The sequence below is a fragment of the Scomber scombrus genome, chromosome 1 (assembly GCF_963691925.1).
Source record: "Scomber scombrus chromosome 1, fScoSco1.1, whole genome shotgun sequence".
Classification (NCBI taxonomy): domain Eukaryota; kingdom Metazoa; phylum Chordata; class Actinopteri; order Scombriformes; family Scombridae; genus Scomber; species Scomber scombrus.
In genome coordinates, this window is record NC_084970.1 from 5,853,776 (window position 1) to 5,873,524 (window position 19,749).

The following is a 19,749-nucleotide window of genomic DNA, read 5'->3' on the forward strand; positions in this document are numbered from 1 at the left end:
ATCAATGTGCTCTTCTTCGTTTTGTCAAGTTTGAAATGTGCAGTGTCCAGCAGTTTTTTAAACACCCAATAAACAGTTTAAAATTACTGTAAACACACGAGAGCACAGTCAGGATCACTGGCAGCCTCTATGTCACATCAGCAGCATTATAAGTGGTAAATCCATCAACATACAGACACTTCCCTACCAACAAGAACTGATCATACCACAAACTTCCGCCTGCACCTTCAGACCAAGCTCCACATCATGGGGGATCGAGCCTTCTGCTACTACACTCTTCTTTTCTTTTTTTTAAAAGACCTAAAACCCTTTCTATTCAGGAAGGCTTTTTCATCTTAACTCTAATTACTGTTTTCTTGTGTGTGTGTGTGTGTGTGTGTGTGTGTGTGTGTGTGTGTGTGTGTGTGTGTGTGTGTGTGTGTGTGTGTGTGTTGTATATTTGATGTTTTTAATAGTCCCGCACTTTGAGTTTCACTTTGAATGAAAAATGCGGTACAAATTAAATGCATTACTATTATTATTATTATTGTTAGTTTCTCCAAATCAAGACCACATTTCTCATAACGTTCATTGCTTCCTGGCCCCCAGCTACTTTCCTTTGGCTTCACTGAAGAAGATAAACATGTTGAAAATGAATTTTCCAGTCTTGTTTCTTTCACTCTACAGTTGCGATAAACTTTTGCTCTGTTTATACCCACTGTTATACATATAAAAAAAGAAAGAGTCATTCTTGTTCTTTTAATGAGCTGACAGAGATTTTTTCCATTTAGCAACTGTAAGGAATGTAATCAAAAAAGCTTTAAGACAATGTCCCTGTTTGGTATCATCAGCCAGATAAACATGACTGTAGAGAAAGACCTTTTTAAAATCGTTATGCTCGAGGTCCCCAGACTTTTTTTTTTTCAAACCAACGTTCAAAATGCATCCAAACCTGTCAGAGAACATACTGTACTCTCACACTGCCGTTCTTTATTTTGTTACCATCAGATAATTAAGTTTTATTTCAACTCTTATATGCATGAGTGCCTGTACGCATGTATTAATGAGATTTATGACATTCATTATCAAACCTTTTATTCAGATGCAGGCAGGCAGCCTGGCAATAAAACTGCAAGACATTCTGTACCATCAGATCATCATCCTCATCACACACACACACACGCATGCAGATACATTTGTACTAAGTGTGCCTAGTGAGAATCCTGGGATTGAACCGGGTTTTACTGCTGCTACTGCAGAGAGTGTAGAGTCCCTGGATCCTCCTCACAGACATGATTAATCTTAAACATCGACATTCATTTTTTCACATATTTCCCCAAACAGCACTTAAAAACAAGTGCTGCAATAACATAAGAATAAAATAAATTGCACGATGATATTGCAAAAATTCAATCAAACTGTCATACAATCTTAACTGTGAAAGCTATCGTTTCTATCTGGGCGATGGCAGCATGACATGACGGAGGGAGGAAGAGGGCGGTAACACAACAAACATAAACAACAAAAGAATGCACAACATAACGGCCTGTGAGGTGCAAATTATTGTTATGAAGAATTCCTCAAATAGTTTTATCAACTGTCATTTCCACTCTCCATTCTTTTGCCTGCAGGCCTAATTTGTGTATTTCTGAGCCAAACAGTACGCAGATGACTGTGGTTCCTGTATTCGGTGCAACACAGTTGTGTCACATAACACTTTTAAACAAACTTTAAGGGGACATATTATGCTTTTTGTAATGTTCTGTTATTTATATACTGATGTGATGTTAGATATCTATGTTAAACATTAGTTACAAAATTTGAGGTTAATATTTTAAAATGCTCCCTGTGAGTCAAAAGTCAGGGCTTTAATCTGGCCTGAATACTTTGTTTGCAAGCTGGTCATTCCTTAGTCATGGTTGCTAAGGTTGTTGCTAAGTCTTTTCTGTGAGTTTTTTGTATTGTCCATACTAATATTATAGATCAGATTTCAGCTTGAATGTGTCCTAATGTCTTTGAGAAGCTGGCATTTCGAATAAAAAATGAGAAATCTGTTGAACTGTGAGGTTGAACAGAGAGACTGTGCAAAGAGTCAGTGTAAGATAAATAAGAGGTTTATTTTAAACTGTAAATCATTCAAAGATATCCAGTGGGGCCCCAGAATAATAATATAGACCTGGAAATTTGCATACCATGTCCTCTTTAAACTTAGACCAAAATATCTATACTTTATGGATAAGATGCTTGTCTCAGATTAACATCTGTCTAAATCTCCATTAAAATGGCGAATAAACAAGCGTGAACCTAATGCAGCCAAATTTGGACACGCTCTCTGTCTTCTGCCTTTCAAAAACAGAGATTCCTCAAACATTTTCCTGCCAATATTGATAATTCTAAAATGCATTGAATGTTTGTATGACTACATTGTGAAAGATTGCAAGAGACCATCTCTCCTAAAAAGGCTAACGCTCCACAAGAGTGTCCGAATATGGGACGGTGCCGTGCGACTGATAGTGTTGCGAGGATGAAGAGGATGATGAGGATAAAACTGTGCCAAACAGACATGTTATTAAAGATAGGAAGCACAGACACAAGGCTTCCACCAACACACACCAGGGATCAAGGTGTTTGTTTATGTGCTTCCATTTCACTGGTGTTTACTGTCACACATAGACACACAGACACACAGACACACCGACACACACACACACACACACACACACAAAGATAGAGAAAGAGCCAGTTCGCTCTGGGGAAAGCGTGTTGGGCTGTGAGAAAGGAGTGAAGAACACATCTGAAAGTACACTCAAATTCGCCCCTCACCAGGGAATTCACTTTTCTTCCTGCTGGATTTCACCCACTTGCTAAATCTCTCCCTACTTCACACATACACACACATACACACCAATACAAACACAAGAAAAACTCTTTCTCTCCCCCTCTCTCTGCTGCCTTCTTTAACTTTATCAGCTTCAGCGGCCAACGGAATATATCTGGTACCTAAACATTGAGAGAGCCAACAGAGAAAACAAGGTCTGGCCATGTTCCAAACAGGACAAAAGGACTAGTCCCACTTGTATGGGACTGTTTCCCGTTGGCCACCATACATAGTATATGATGAGAGGATTGGCGCTGCACCATACACCACACTGCTGCTGAGGATTTTCTGCCACTTATTCCTTGCTTTTTTTTTTGTTTTAGGAAGGAGGAAGAACTCTCCTCTGAAAATTCCTGGTGTTAATCATGTTTCATAGCTGGTGTTTAAAACATCCTTTCATTCTTCCTCTACATATCCTCATCTGTCCCCGAGGAAGATGGTTAGAAAGATAAAGAGATTTTACAGCAACCTGGTTTTCATTCAAGTTTTTTTTTTTTTTTTTTTACATAAGTATGATGTATGAGGTTATAAAAAGGCTAATGGGCCTTACAGACTCAGTATTTGGGACAGCAATAGTCTGCCGTTCATTGTGAATGAGACTTTGCAGCCCAGCGTGCCACCTGCTGAGCCAGAGAGACTGAAAAATTGGGGACAGCCAATCATGGTTATTATGATTTCTGTGAAAACACAAGCATATGGGCTTTTTTGTTTCTAATTAATATTTTTATCAGTTTGCGCTAGATGGAAAGTGAATTTTTATGAAAATTGTTACAGTTCATGTGTGTAATCCATCTGATAGTTGTCAAGATATTTCACTCAAAACCACAAATGTCAACCAAAAGTCAAGAAATCACCAAAGTCAGTAGGATTCATCCTCTCAGCATTATGTTGGACTGACCATCAGACCAGCATACTGACATTGATTATGTTTACATACACAAAATATTCCTGTTTTTGTCCTTATTTTCTGCAAAAGACAATATTTCTACAAATCTGTTTACATGGCTAATGAAAATGAATATTCCGCTAATATTCCTGCTTACATGCAGAGGAATTTCAGGGTTTTCCTCTGCTGTGGCAACCGGAATGACAAGATCTCCACAAGCAGTGAAGTAAACTAGCAAGGTGAAAACCTGCCTGATATTTAGAAGTGATATTGATATGTCTGGTATTATAAATGTATAGTTACAGACACATCCATTACCAAGGTTATCCCATGATGTTTACTGCACTGCTGAGTTTTGGTGCATCATTACCTGAGTCATCAATCAGTGTGGTAAAAACTTCAATTGAGATGCATATTCTGAATGTGTTGTATACTTGTCCAAATAATGCTAAAACCTGAATAATATCAGCATATCCCACATGTCGTAATCAGAAAATGCTATATTCGGAATGAAGTATAATTCGGAATAACCAATTAATATGTTGTTTACGTGACCCGTATCAAATTTGGAATATTGTGATATTCGGAATAAATATGAGTGTGCATGTAAACGTAACACAGACATCCCTACAGCCACACTACTGGTGTAAACCCTAACCCTAACCCTAATATGGCACAACTTTGTTTGTCAAATATGTAACAATACAATACTGTTACGTAGTGGTTATACAGTGCTCTTGAACACTACCCCTTCCCGAAATATTCAACATTTCTTGTAAATCAACGCAGCTGGCGAAAACACAAAAAAATGAAAAAAATCACATGAAATTCTGTTGTTTGTGTGTAAACAACCATTGTAGGCTAGTAAATGAGAGCGCTGGTACAAGAGCAGACCCCAGGATCATCAGTACCCTTTGCTGTGCTCACACACACATACACACACACACACACACAGTAATAAGTGGCACATTGATATAGCGAATGGCAAGAAGAGAGAGCATCATTATTGGTGCCGTCTCCTGCCTCCATCCATTTAACAAATCTATTAGAGAACATCACACACACTGAGAGAGAGCGGCAATTGTACAGCAATCTGACAAATGGACTCCAATAGGAATGACTCATCAGTACAGAAAGTACAAAGAGCCTCTGATGCAAAGTCTACGTCTTCGTGCCAACATCATTTATGTTATGTTTTGGCCTGTGTGTGTGTGTGTGTGGCAGTGATAGCGACATGCTGACAGAGCTTGGTGATTTCCTGTCTGGTCTGTAAAAGCAGCAAGAACCTCTTCCTGTATCCTCCTCTATAAGAGCCCACCTGGGGCCACACACACACAAACACACATGCACGTCACCATCACATACACTGTCTGGCAGCTGCATCTAATAAGTCACAACAGGAGGAGAAATTCCCTCTATAACAGCTTCAGTTGTCTTCCCCTCCTTCAGTCGTAACATAATATTCAAATGGTCTTCAATGGGCGGAGAGTGTTTGTGTGACCTTTTCAGCTCTCAGCCTACACTCTATCAAAACTACTGCGCAGCTTTTAGCCTTCACAGGGAATATGAAGAGTGTCAAGCGGAAAACACACACAAAGAAAACAGCCCATTGACAACACTTCTATAAAGTTCAGTGAGTTCTTTGGTTGAGTGCAGCGCGGGAAAAACATCATTTTGAGCTATGCATTCAAAATATCTCAACTGGCTTTGCAATATGAACCAACAGTTTGTGCAGATGATGCTTAATATATCGCTTGATACTGGACTTTCTTGAGACTCTGCTTTAACTTGTGATCAGCTTTTTTCACGTGTTCAGACATTAGATTCACGCAAGCTTAAATACAACACACAACAAGATGAATGTTGTTTTTCCCTCATGTGTGAAAACTGCGCTTCAAATATCTACGTCACTCTGTAATCTGCTGGTCTAATTTGCCTAATCTTCACAGTTCTTTAGATGCGACGGAAACACAAACAGGAATGTGAAAAGGAGGACTTTAAATTCCTTGAATCTATTCCTTTTGCCTCCACATTCCTGGAATCATCTGGTTAAAGTGTACTAAAGTGTACTATTTCTCTTTAATTTGTCATTAACTGATCGTCTATTATTAGTTTAAGCCTGAATTCAACTTGATTCTAAGATATTTGAATCACGTTCAAAATAAGCATGTTAGTTTTAGTGCTTGTGTTTCACTTCTTTATGTTACAGGGTGAAGACATCATTCTTCTGTTTTGGATTTTTAAGACTGAAACGCTGTGAAATTTTTAGATTTGGCAAACTGGTACATAACATCAACAAACAACAGAAACACTGGTATCAGCCTCCAAAACCACACACTGTTTAAAACAAATAGAAAACTGATCTTCAGGCATCTACAAGTTTTGATACACATCACTACAAAAATAGATTTCGTCAACCTCTCCTTGATACTTGTGTCATTTTTGGACTCTGTAATTGCTTTGTAGTTTGGGACAAACTGTACCTTCAGGCTGCTGGAAACACTTTCATCAGTCACTAGAGAGTTTAGCAGACTGGCTGATAACATCTCACGGACATAATAAGCTTCCTAATAATGCTACCATGTGGAAACCAAAAACAGCATTGGCAGTGGGACACATAAGGGAGGGGACACACACACACACACACACACACACACACACACACACCCGCTTGATGTTTCTTACCTCGAGTGTTGGTGGCCATGTCCGCTACCTTCTGAAAGGCATCCAGGAAAGCCACAGCAGCCAGAACAGTGGTTCTACATGGACAGAAAACAGCAATCACCTCAAATAAAATGTAATTATGATTAAGCTTTTTTTCAACGAGCAGCTGCTTTAGTCTGATGTGCATATTACGTAAGACAATAGCAATGTGAAAGTAGCTGATATCAATGTTTTCCACCTCTGCAGGGGTTACTCCCTGATTACAGCTTCATGAAGAACCAAAACAAAGGCAGACTTATTATTTTCATTGAGTAACATAAGAATTTAATTTAGATTAAAAAAAAAAAAAAAATTAAGTTAATTAAAATCATGTATCACCAAGTTTCTATTCAATTTAAAGAGCGACAAAGCATATGCAGGTTTTTCCACATTGGAACAGCCAGATTCATTTATATATTTATTTGTGACTCAGAGGAACTTACCGGAGCTGGGAATGGAGTTTGGTGGCCTTGGCACTGAAGTCCTCCCACACAGGATAGGAACACTGGCAACACACACACAACAATATACATTAATACCAACACATATCATACATTCAGAAACAACTTATTTGTCTGGCATGCTCAGACCTCCAACCATAGAACATATAAAACGTATTGGGATTTAATTATCTGTCACAATTTTAAAGAGCGATTATAATTTGTATCCATTACCAAAGAAAATGCCAAAGAGTTGTTGTTCTTGTTTCTAAAATGTGAGGATATCTGTGGATTTTGGCAAATCATTGGTTTAAACTGACCTCATGTACTGAACAGCTGTACAGATGCATGTGTTACACAATGTGAATGTTTCTCAGCCAGCTGATCCAAAAGTTCATCAAATTTTCGAGGTCACCGTCGACCGTTCTCTGTCTCCAACATGGAGAATGTGGACTCAATGTGCAGCAATGCTGGAAAAAAGCAGTTTGGCTGCATCCACAAAAATGTTAACTTCCTCTTTTTCTTACTTCATCTCATTTTCTCCCACTATCACTCTGCATCACTGTTCATTTTTCTCTTTGCTAATCCCATTTTAAATGATAATGAATTTAACTGAACAAGTGCAGGCTGTGTGAACAGTACCAGTGGAGGGTTTTTTCCAGCGTGGGAAACATATTTTCATATGTTTTGGACATTTTATGCACATACCCACTAAAATACTGAGACAAGTCAATGTTGAAAGGAATGGGTATAGTAGCAGCACCCTAAAGATTGCTCTATATATTAAATCATATCATTATAAACATAATAACATAAAAAAGAAATATTCTGAATAATGACTCATTTTACTTTTGATACACTAAGTACATTTAGCTGATAAAAGCTCTGGATTTTACTATAACTGTTATATTGTACAGTTAATGGTTCGGTATTTATTATTAATAATGATAACCATCATTATCATCATCAGTCAATAGATGAAGAAATAATAATTTTTTTTTCATGTAACTCTTAGTTTCAAATGTACAGACGTTTCTGTAAGTCTCACTCTTTGTTCTCTTGTAGTGCTACACTGTAGGTGTCCTTTCAGCGTCTGTCATAAACCAATTCCTTATGCCTTTACCATAAAAGCACAGACACATACACACACACACACACACACACACACACACACACACACACACGCACCCACGCACACACGCACACCCCTCCCAGTCTCTCCTTGATCAGTACCCCAATTTTTTTTCACCCAGACTCTCGTTTATTCCCCCAAAACAGAAACATCCCCTCCTTTTCTCCCTGTGCACCCACCTAATCCATCTTCCCGAACACACACACACACACACACACACACACACACACACACACACACACACACACACACACACACATATGTAGACTAGACACACACATACATATACAGAACACTTGACAGCGACTGGCATCAGGCAGCATCAAAGGCTTTGACTCGAGCAGCCAGGATTTCTAACACAATTCAAAGCTGAAGCTTTGTCTCTAATGGATGCTGCTCCCCATCCTCCAACCCCCTTCCTCCTCACTGGATGACTGCTCTATCATACACCCCCATCTTTAGCACATATTACATTATACTTGATCCAGTTTAACCTATAACCCTGTTAAAAACCTTCAAATTGCCTGTGTGTGTGTGTGTGTTGGGGGGTTGATGGTTGTGTTTATATCAGTATAGGTCAAAATATCCTCACAGAGGCAGAAAGGTAAGGAACATCTGGAAAAAGACAAAATAAAATAATGAAAAAATAAAGGTGAGGAGGATGGAAGGAAGTGTGTGTGTGCATGTGTGTGTGTTTGCGTGTATGTGTGTGTGTGTGTGTGTGTGTGTGTGTGTGTGTGTGTGTGTGTGTGTGTGTGTGTGTGTGTGTGTGTGTGTGTGTGCATGTGTGTGGTTCAGGGGGGGTGGGGCATCCCGTCGTGATGTCAGACTGGCACAGACAGTAAGGGTGTATACTCTTTGATCTGGCCTGTTTGATGTGGCTTAATTTGGTCTGAAATCACAGTCCTATTTCCCCTTGGTACCGAAACCTACCCCCTCCACCATGTACACACACACACACACACACACACACACTGCTCCCGCCCCTTGCTGGCTGTTTGAAGTGCACTATGGAGCTTAAGTAGTGTGGACGGGAGATAACACGAAGTGACGCCCTGCTCCTTGCACACACACACACACACACACACACACACACACACACACACACACACACACACACACACACACACACACACACACACACACACGCACACACACGAGCAGCCTTTTCCCTCATTAGCATATTTTGGGCATTTCAATCCAGTATGAGAGCCTGGTGGCAAGTGACCAAGTGAAGTGTTTATATGTGTGTGTGTGTGTGTGTGTGTGTGTGTGTGTGTGTGTGTGTGTGTGTGTGTGTGTGTGTGTGTGTGTGTGTGTGTGTGTGTGTGTGTGTGTGTGTGTGTGTGTGTGTGTGTGTGTGTGTGGTTGCTTCCTGTTCCTCAACATGCAGGTCTCCCTCCTCACACTGTATGCTGCTGTGAGATAAGTAGCCCAGACATGGACCGCCACCTGATCCCATTTTATAACTTTGACCAAGTCAAATTAACACTTGCTAAACCTCTGAAATGTGAGGGAGTAGAAAAAGACTGCAGCAGTGCAGTGAACACATCCTATTGCATAGAGAACTGAGTGTTTATGGTCTGGTATGGTGTGTCTGTACTATTGCCACATCTACTGCACACTAATAAACCAATTGACCAATCAATATTACATATTAACAATGGATCAAATAACAACATATTATGAGATAGGTGCTACTTATAGTGATGAATCTAAGAGAGTATTATCACCAAACTCTGTCGTTCCCCTCAGCTCTGTGGAACATCATGGTGTCTTTCAGCTTATTGTTTTAGTTTTTACAGCCCACAACTCTTTTGTTTCACTCTTGCAACTCTTATTAGCATAGCAGGAATCTGTTTTTAGCAATAAAAGCTCTAATAAACCCGCTGTGCTTTAACTGCACCAAACAATAGACTAGTAAAATCAGCTTTTAGCAGCTGTAATAGTCTCTGAAAAGCAAACATAGTTAAAAGGAGAGCGAAGATTAAACTTCAGACACTCAAAATAATTAAATAATGGTCCCTGTTTGACAAATGTGTTAAAAGTCACCTGTCTGCTAACATAATACATGTTAATAATGTCATACCCAGTCATACACCATACTATTGCTTTACAATGTATTGAGTCACTCTTCTCGTATATATATATATGGATAGTAAACTCCTGGAATATGTTGTACATCTTTGAGAGAGTGCAATGAAATCTTAATGGAAGATTCATTATGAATTATACAAGTCAGTAACAGTGCGACCAGCCCATAAGCGACAACAGGACTTTCATTCTCTACTGATATCTGATTCTATTAGTAATAATTATCAATAAGATTATAACTTGGATGCAGAGCTGTTCATAAATGTCGGCTCTAGTGTTTTACGACTGCTGGTAACAGTAAGTGTTTTTTTTAATGGGCGCATTACAGATTTAATGAGCACATTACTCTTACTTGTTTTTTCAATATTCCATTGATTGGATCAAACTTGAAAAGATTTCTGTGGTCAAACTGAGCAACCTTATAAAGATATGAGCACAAAGATCTGCTGTTTGAATTCTTTTGAAATCAGTTTTGCATATCAGAGGGTTACAAGGCATTCTGCCTGCAAGCTCCATGCTCCATAACTCTGTGTGTGTGTGTGTGTGTGTGTGTGTGTGTGTGTGTGTGTGTGTGTGTTTGTGTGTGTGTGTGTGTGTGTGTGTGTGTGTGTATGTCTCAACCAGAGAGCTCAAAGACCACGATCATAACCACATCGCTCACATGGTTGTGGGACTTGGATATCACGGTGGCCGAGGGGCAAATACATCAGCGTGTGAGAGACATGAAGTGGGAGACAGTAAGTGTGTGAAAAAGCTTTTGGATAGTGTACTATTACATCACCACATCCTGTGTTACACAAAAACTCAGCAGGGCGTGCATGATTACCTCTCATGCACGTGCGCAGACACACACACACACACACACACACACATATATATACATACTACCCAATTCATCCCAGTGTAAACACATCACAGCTAAAAGTGCGTCCTCGCTTTCTCCTGTCTCTGTTTTTCCATGTCACCCATTTAAAACTCAAGTGGACATCAGATTGTGTACGTAAGGGTGAACACTATGCACAATCACAATGCTTCTGACCTCCATTTATGGGATAAAATGAGGGAAATTTCCAGCTTTGTGTACGTCACTTTGTTACTTCACCTTTCCTCCTTCCTTTTAACCCTCCCTTCCTTCCTCCCTCCTTTACCGCTGCCTCTTTCAGGATGAAGCTCATTGAATGTGGCGAGCTGTTGAACTGCTGCCTCCCTTTCGTTTTCAATGAAGAAAGGCAGAATTGGCTATTAACAGGCAGCCATAAAACTAAAGACCTTAAACTAAAGACCTAAGATCACTGTACCAATTACAATTAAGATCTAATATGTGTTCAGTCTAAATAAATGGAAGTTGCAGAGTATGATTTGAATACAGAAATAAAGTCAATCCTCTATCAATCTGTTTCGCTTATGAACATTAAAGTGAGCAACCATGAAGGCAAGCAGCAAGCTGTATTTAGACTGATGGATCTACCCATATGGTGTCGCAGAGGCATGGCAGTATTGTCACATTTGGTCTGGCTGTAATCTAAGTCCCCAACCCCAGAAACTGTGCAAGACTCCTCCTCCTCCCTCATTCTGTTTCTCCTTCCATTCCTCCCAATGACAGTCCATCATCTCCACAGAATTATGCTAACTGGCTGATTGTATTTCATATTCATATTCCTGCATCTCTCATCCTTTGTAGTGTTTTATAAAGAGGTTTATACGCTCTGATCTCCAGTTGATGATCCCTACAAAGCAGACGGCCACCAATAAGACCCTTTGAACCCAAGCTGTATAAATGTGTTTACTTGCTTTAGTTTCAGGCTTATGACACTGTCACTGCATGTCTTAGCTGGTTAGACTTCATAATGCTTTTCTTAGAATAAATTCAGCTACTCATAAATACCATCATTTGGCGTGTCAGTGTTAATATACATGTTCCAGGACATGTTTTATGCTATTTTAAACCGTCATGATTTGTCCACAGGTTTTAAACACACCACAAATATCTGAATATAATGGTGTCAGTGTTATATAGTAACAACCATGCTGATGAGACTTTTTATTGCTAAATTCTGTAAAACATCTCTAATATATGATATGGAGTGTGACACCACCCTAATAAAAAACTCATTTTCACAGAATTTGTCTCTAGCATTAAAGGGAAACGTTGCCAATTTTCAAGCAGCATTGTATTATTACAATGTGTAGTATATTCAAATAACTTCCCTCTGCAAAAGTCTGCAGGGTGACATAAAATGCATCATCCATGATACAAAGCTGAATATGAATGAATATGAATGCTGTTTAATTGGACACAACAGAGTCTGGAAAAAGAAGCGACCACCTGAGCGGAGCGATGTTACAGCTACAGCCCGACTTCAGCTGCTGAGTTTCTCCTTGATCCTCACTCTAACACTAATACAAATAAATACCTTTAGAATATAATGTCAGAGCAGGGATATGGCAACACTATTACAATTTTTTGAGGCTGAATATAGTGCTGTGTAATCAGATAAAGAGAGTGTGGAGGACGAAGCGACCACGGAAGCTGAGAGACAGGCGCCTGCAGCTAGGGAGGCAGAAGTAGCATCAACCAGGTGTCTGATGAGGATTGTCAGAAAGAATGGAGAGAGACTGCAACATACTTTGTGGTGCTTTGGTAACACCTGACTTTGTTTTCTGATAGAATATTTGATCAGAATTGCACAATAGCCACTGTGTTACATGTAACTTGCAGCTGCATCCGGCTTTAAGGCAAAATGCAGTCCAGCTTCTCATCGTCCCTAATAGGTAATCATTAGAAACACCAGTATGATATTTCCAGACTCGATGAGGAAAAATGTTTTGTAATTAAGCCTTGTTTTTGCCTTGTTTCAGAGGTCTTGACTGCAGCCCACGTCTCATATTTGGAAAAGGTCTGGTGTTGTGCCCGTTGACTGCTGTTTGTGGAGGCTGAAGAAACCAGTCAGACCTTTGGCCGAATTAACAATGGGGGCATCATCTTCCTACATAGATAGCTATTGGCTAGCTACCAAGCTGGCTTTGTTGTGTATGTAAGCAACAGAAATAAGGACTTAAAGTCAACATATTTCATTGATCAATATAAAAAGAACATTGTTAACAAGTTGACTGAAAAGTATGTCAGCAGGACAGATATTCCCCACCTCCCACCCCCCATCCACACACACAATGTCAAAGTGAATGACTGAGGTGAAATAAAATGCAATTCAGTCTTATCATCTTTTTTTCCCCCCCGCTTATACATCATTGCATTTTGGTGAATCTACAAAGTCATGCTGCATTAGCTGTTAGCTGTTTCTGCTTGCACTGTAATCATGGATACATAGACCACTGTCACCTGGACTGTAGATATTGAAAAACACATCTAAACATGATTATGATGAGGAGATCTGAAATTATAAGTGTCACATTTAACATGATTTTTATGCGCAGTGTATCTGTAATCAGGAAGATGCTTGTGTGTTACAATATGTCTGAGTTAGAAGAAAAAAAGGATACAATTGCTGGTGCAAATCGCATCAATCTGGTTCAAAGAGTTAACTTTCTTTGTGTGTGCATGTGTGTGTGTGCGTGTGTGTGTGTGTGTGTATGGTTATAAAAACAGAGGGTAGGTAAACTGTATTTACCCTCCACTTGATCCCCATTTTCAATCCAACCGGTGTACAGGGACCCTTCCGTCTTCCTCTATCCCTCCAATAATAATCTCCCACCCCTGATACAAAGTAATATATTGACTATTTTTCCTCTTACACTCTTTCTTCCGGTAATCCTCTGTTTCATCTGGTCCTGACTCTGGACTCTGGGGTGCTGTCAACAGTCCTCTGGCCTAGTTCTCAGAGAACCACCAGTCCACCCAGTCTGTCCAGCACTCTATTGAGAGCTCCACTCCACTCACTACAGTGGATGAGAAGCTTACTGTCTCCTCTCGTTCTTTTGTTCCCTTTGTTTCCCCCACAGCAAGACAGAAAAACAGAGGAAATCCAGCAAGAGAGACAGGGGGAGAGAGAAAGCGGGTGGAGGCAGGCAGAGAGGGATGTAAGGATTAGCCAGATTTTTTGTTGTATAATCGAGCCAATTCACACGTTAAAAGAGAAATGCAAGAACCGAACAAAAGAGGCTAATTTCACAGTGCTTTATATGCATAATCGACTGGCTGGGAGTTTTCAAATAGAGGATCAAACTCATTTTTATCAAGGTTGGGGATGTATAACCCATAGAGAAAAAAATGCTACATATTATCTGTCTACACTACTTCCAGAAAGAATGGTGCAGTCTTTTGTTTGCTCTGTAGTCAGCTGCAACATTACAGTGATTCACGCCTACATTCACAGGTAAGGTTACTGCGCTTCTTTTATACCGAAAGGGATTGAATACTGGCAGCATGAATATAACAACACTGTATCAACAAAAGGATCAACAAAATTATTAGAATTCATCCTGGCTGGGACATGAATGTGAACCTCATGTGGGCACTAGTAGAAAAGTCAGAGAATCACAAAGGTCACCATTTATTTCTGTGCCAAATTTCATGGCAATCCAACCAATAGCTGTTGAGATATTTCAATCTGGACCAATGGTGGACTGTTAACCAACCAACCAACAGACCAACATTGTCATCCCCAGAGTCACAGCACTAGCATAGCTAAAAATCACGTCTTGAACATAAATAAAATTTCATCAATTATTCTCCAGCCCTGGCACAATCTGTCGACCAAATTCATCAAAAGACATTCATTAATGTTAATTTAGATATTCTGCTGAGACAGCTGTCCTAGCAAGAAAAAACGACAGCACTGCTCTTTTGATTAAACATTTAAAGCAACATATGATTACATTTTCCAGACAAGCAACCTGGAGGGCAATGCATATAAAGGCTGCTGTCTCTGAGAAGTGGTATAATATTATTATGGAACTGTAAAACCTTTTAAGGAGGATGTGCTAACTTGATGATGAAACTATTAGTGGAGGTGGTGGAGGGGGCACAGAACCAGCCAATGTTGGTTTGTTTAAACCAGGCATGTCCAAACTATTCCATAAAGGGCCATGTGGCAGCAGGTTTTCATTCCAACCAAGCAGGAGCACACCGGGCTCGACTCATTTAATCAACTGATCTCAGTCTTCAGACAGTTGATTGGTTGAATCAGGTGCTCTTGATTGATTGGAACAAAAACCTGCAGACACACAGTCCTTTATGGAATAGTTTGAACATGCCTGGGTTAAATCATGACCGCAGTCTTTACCTAATCCCAAATTGGTATTTTTGCTGCCTAAACTTTACCCAAACCTTGACCATAGCAGTGGTAGATCAGAAAATACCCATATGTGTTTTGAAAAAGACAAACAAATAATGTATCCTGCGGATAGGGCCGTCAGATCAGAAAACTGTACTATGGGTTGTTTTGAAGGCCAATGACAAGCAACCTGTTTTGGTTTATTGGATAGATAAATGGACTAACAAGGAATGGAAAATGTAATTTAAATTCAATTGATAGCAGTTTTAAAACAAATAACTACTGTATTTCCTCTAATAGTGGCCAACGTCAACTGCAGAGGGTACCAGGCCTTTATTGGAGGCAGGCTTATATTAGAGAGGCGCCTTTATTTCTAATTCCCTCTGTTTGACAAGTATATTTTCGTATATTTAAGTATGAAGCATCCTTGTTTTCTCTACTTCTCTAGCTACTCACTACAATGTGTGGAACTATAATCCTAGCGCTTGAGTTTCATTGGGAACATTATGGCAGTGCACCACTTAGCTGTAGGATGTGGATAGTGTGGTCATGGTTGTATGCTTGCCAGTTTACCCAAGTTACCATCATTACACTGGCTACCCTGGTTACCCATGCTCATGTGATGTTGCTGCCATCGTTATTATTAAAATATTCACATATTTGAACAATGTTGTTTCTCCTCTTTCCCCCTCTGCTTGAATTCATAGAACTTGCACTGTATCCAGGTAACTACTATTTATGCTTAACTAGCATGCACATTACATAACAGGCACCAGGAGTTTATCCACCCTTGTCTTTTCCCTGGCCTGTTTTTTGGGCCAGCCTTTACTTATGTGTCAACCACACCCTGGATCACTATCCGACACCCAGCTTTTAATTGACTATCTTCTTTTATTTAGGAAATATGGTCCACTTAAACCTTTTTTCTTTTTTCTTTTTTAAGATTCATGCAGTAGCAAAATAAGTGGAGTCATGATTTCCTCCACCATGCTGAGTAAAACGCCTCTCCCAGCTCATCGGCTGGCACTTTGTTTCAAAGGGAAGGGGATCAGCATGCAGATGAGGAGACAGAGGCTGCCTCGCTGCATAATTGATGAAGTGCAGCAGCTAATTCCAATCTAAACATAGTGATGAGGGGAAAGAGGGAACCATCTGTGTGTTGTTGTGTCTCTGCGCTGCAAGGCCAGAGATCATAGACGCCCTATTGGTGAAACATCTGCACAATGGGATGTCTGCACCATGCTTTGGGTAAAACGACAGCCATGAATTTCATGTAACATGCCAGACAGAACGGTCATGAACGGACACACATAATCAGATGCTACTGTATCATAGCAGGAATGAAAGATGCAGCGATAAGAATGAAAGGAGGAAAGCAGTATTAGTATTGGAGGCAGCTACAAGAAGATTGTGTTGTAAAAATCTGCAACAACTGTCTGATTTAAAACCAATGTGTCTTAATGACAGGATGATTTGCTTCCCAATTAAATGAAAATGTAATATAATTTTAACCCAGTCAGCATTGCATAATGAAATACAGTCATTGGTACTGACTTGGTCTGATACTTTGTATTGAAAACATCTACATAAGGGGAAAAAGGCACTGGAACCTGACCCATCTGAACTGAATGTGATGGTGGCTGCAATTTATAAATGTTGTACTGGAACCAAAATTTCATGGCAATCTATTGGACAAATTTAATGAAAAACCAAAAATGTCATCCTCATGGTGTAAGTAAAATCAGAGGGATTCACCCCCTGGGCAACATAAGTAGTAATGTTTACAAGATTCCATTCTAATCCATCAAATAATTGAATGTTAACCTCATGGTGGTGCTAAAGTAAAGTCAGAAGATCACAAAATCAATAGGATTAACCCTCTGGGCAACATACATAGATATGTGTACCAGATTCCATGGCAATCCATACAGTAATTGAATATCAACCTCATGGTGGCATTAGAGGAAGCATACCAGAGTGTACAGTATTCTTTCTCTGGGGACCATGAATGTCTGTACCAAAGTTCATTAAAAATCCATCCAAAAATTGTTGAGATATTTCACGAAACAACAAAAATGTCAACCTCATGGTGGCATTAGAGAAAAGGTCACCAAAGTCTGCAGGATTCATTCTCTTCGGACCATGAATGTCTGTACCAAAGTTCATCCAGTACTTGTGGGGATATTTCATTGTGGACAAAAGTGGTGGAATACCCAATGCACTGCCATCCCATGAGCCAAGGCACTAGCAAGGCTAAAGAATGGTCACACAAAGAAGCACAAGCCAAGATATCCTCATAGCATGTAGCATAGTGCCTCTGGAGTTCATCGTTAGACCTGCCTTGCCTGGTGAATCTCAAATTTCATTATCAAATTATCAGGACTTTACAAGATAGAAGATATGATACAACTATATTCACAAGCTGAGTAAACTGCAGTGCGTAAAAGTAATATGATTTTAGAGGATTCCTCCTTTCAGCTCTGCTTTCAGGCCAAAGCAGTGTTTCATAGAAATGGGGAGAGAGATTTCAACACCAGACTGATGCTTCATTGCATTGTATGTTCACAAGCAGCCATCAATCACCCGGGCTCTTAAAGGTATGAAGATGACACTTAGCTGTTTCTCTCCTTACCATTGCCGAGCTGGAAATTATTATTATCGCCACTGCTCCGATCGTGTAAAAGAGCTGTTGATGCACACTGTAGGTGTGTCCGTAAGACCACTTAGCGTAAGTGACGGTAACCGTTCCTGCGACCCTCAGCACTTAGAGAGAAATGTAGGGGGAAGACATGAAGGGGGGGGGGAGAGGGAGGAGGAGCTTGACCTTGATGACTCAGTCTGGTAAAACCCAAACAGACGAGGCTAAACTTGTCTTAAAAACTCGGGATTGTGTGCAGATTTGGTTGACATTAAAAACATGTTATTTAAAACAATGAAGAACTACAGTATAATATGAGCAAAATGCAAAGTGGTTGCAGCATTTTATTGCTTCAGTAGTGTTGCTGTTGACCTATTAGCTCAATATTTGGAGCATTTTGATGACAGCTGTACAACAGGCTACAACAGTGTCTCTAAATGACCTCAAACAAATCTTTAGCGTTTCTATACATACATTCCTTTATACTTACTGGCCAACGTATACATTTATACCAGTATATCAGAGATATACTAATACTGACCAGTATAGCGGCCTGGGTGATTGATCTGTTGGGCTAGAACTGTAAATATCTTTCTGTTGTCTATTCAGAACCGTTTCCAAAGATATTTTATACCGTTCGATGCTGTCAAAATTAGATTTTTTAAGTGTCCTTGGCCGCCCTGCAATGCAGGAGGAGACATTCTTATGTGAAGGCATTTAAAAAGATGACAGGAAGCAAGGCGGTGCAGCAAAGCACATCAGTATGTTATGAGATGCAGAGGCTGTCAGTGCTGATGGAGATGAAGGGTGGAGTTTCTTTATGGTTGAGTGCAGATGCTGTATTTTAATTTTTGCTCTTCATCGTTCCTCTACAGCTGTACCATTCTCTACCATCCAATTCCATTCAATTTATGCAGCTTCTAGCATGGGGGAAGAGAATTGATTTTCATATATTGATAAATCAGCTCTTTATCAGGCTATGTAGTCAGGATAAACACACACACACACATATAAGCACATGTGCTACAAAAGAAATTTAAAAAATGTCTTCTTCTTTTTGAAATGAACAAGAGAATATTGATTTGCACACATTCATTGTTATTCTCTGTCTATGTCTCTGGCCTGTTCATAATGATCAGTGTGTTTTACAGTGAACAGCTGAGTGTGATGAGAAGGCTTTGACAGGCCTGACAAAGGGTTCAGTGAGAGAGGCTGTCTTGGCTGGCTCCCAGCAGCCTCCACGCCTCCCACGACCAGTCCTCCTCATTCATCTCTGCCGGCCCTAACGAGCCCCGGGGCCCTCACGACCACAGAGATTTTAACGAGCTCTAACGAGAGAGATGCTCCTTTGCGCGTCCTGTGATTCTGTTGGCACGGTGGCAACTTTAACTCATGGAGTGGATTGAATGTTTTTGTGCAATGAAAAAGTTTCAAGGTCAAACATCTTGTGTCATTTAAAATAAAAAAACAATGCATATGAGGGTAATTTACATTAAATTGCAAGACACACTCGACCTGCCATCAAATAACTGTTTCTACTGCTTCTCTAAAAACTGGTTGTGTTCCAAGGTACAGCTTTACAAGCCAACTGTTATCATCAACACTTGTAGCAGCAAAATGTCTGAAATGACTGAAATCAAGTCATTGCAAAGGACATTGCTACTATTAGTGTATTCGCTTGGGGGTACATTCGTGCAGTTTTTGCATAGAGGTCACTTTCGGTTTACTTTGAATTTGGGCATTTGACTGATTGCAAACCATCTTG

At 39.9% G+C, this 19,749-nt stretch overlaps 1 protein-coding gene across 1 annotated transcript in view; it reads right to left on the reverse strand.

The window, feature by feature from the left end:
* mtss1lb (MTSS I-BAR domain containing 2b) overlaps positions 1-19,749 on the reverse strand; it is a 68,633-nt gene that overhangs the window by 40,674 nt on the left and 8,210 nt on the right. The window contains exons 2-3 of the mRNA XM_062419630.1: positions 6,890-6,951; positions 6,429-6,502 (exon numbers count right to left, since the gene is read on the reverse strand). Of these exons, the coding sequence (XP_062275614.1) occupies positions 6,429-6,502; positions 6,890-6,951 (136 nt within the window). The remainder of the gene's footprint in view (positions 1-6,428; positions 6,503-6,889; positions 6,952-19,749) is intronic.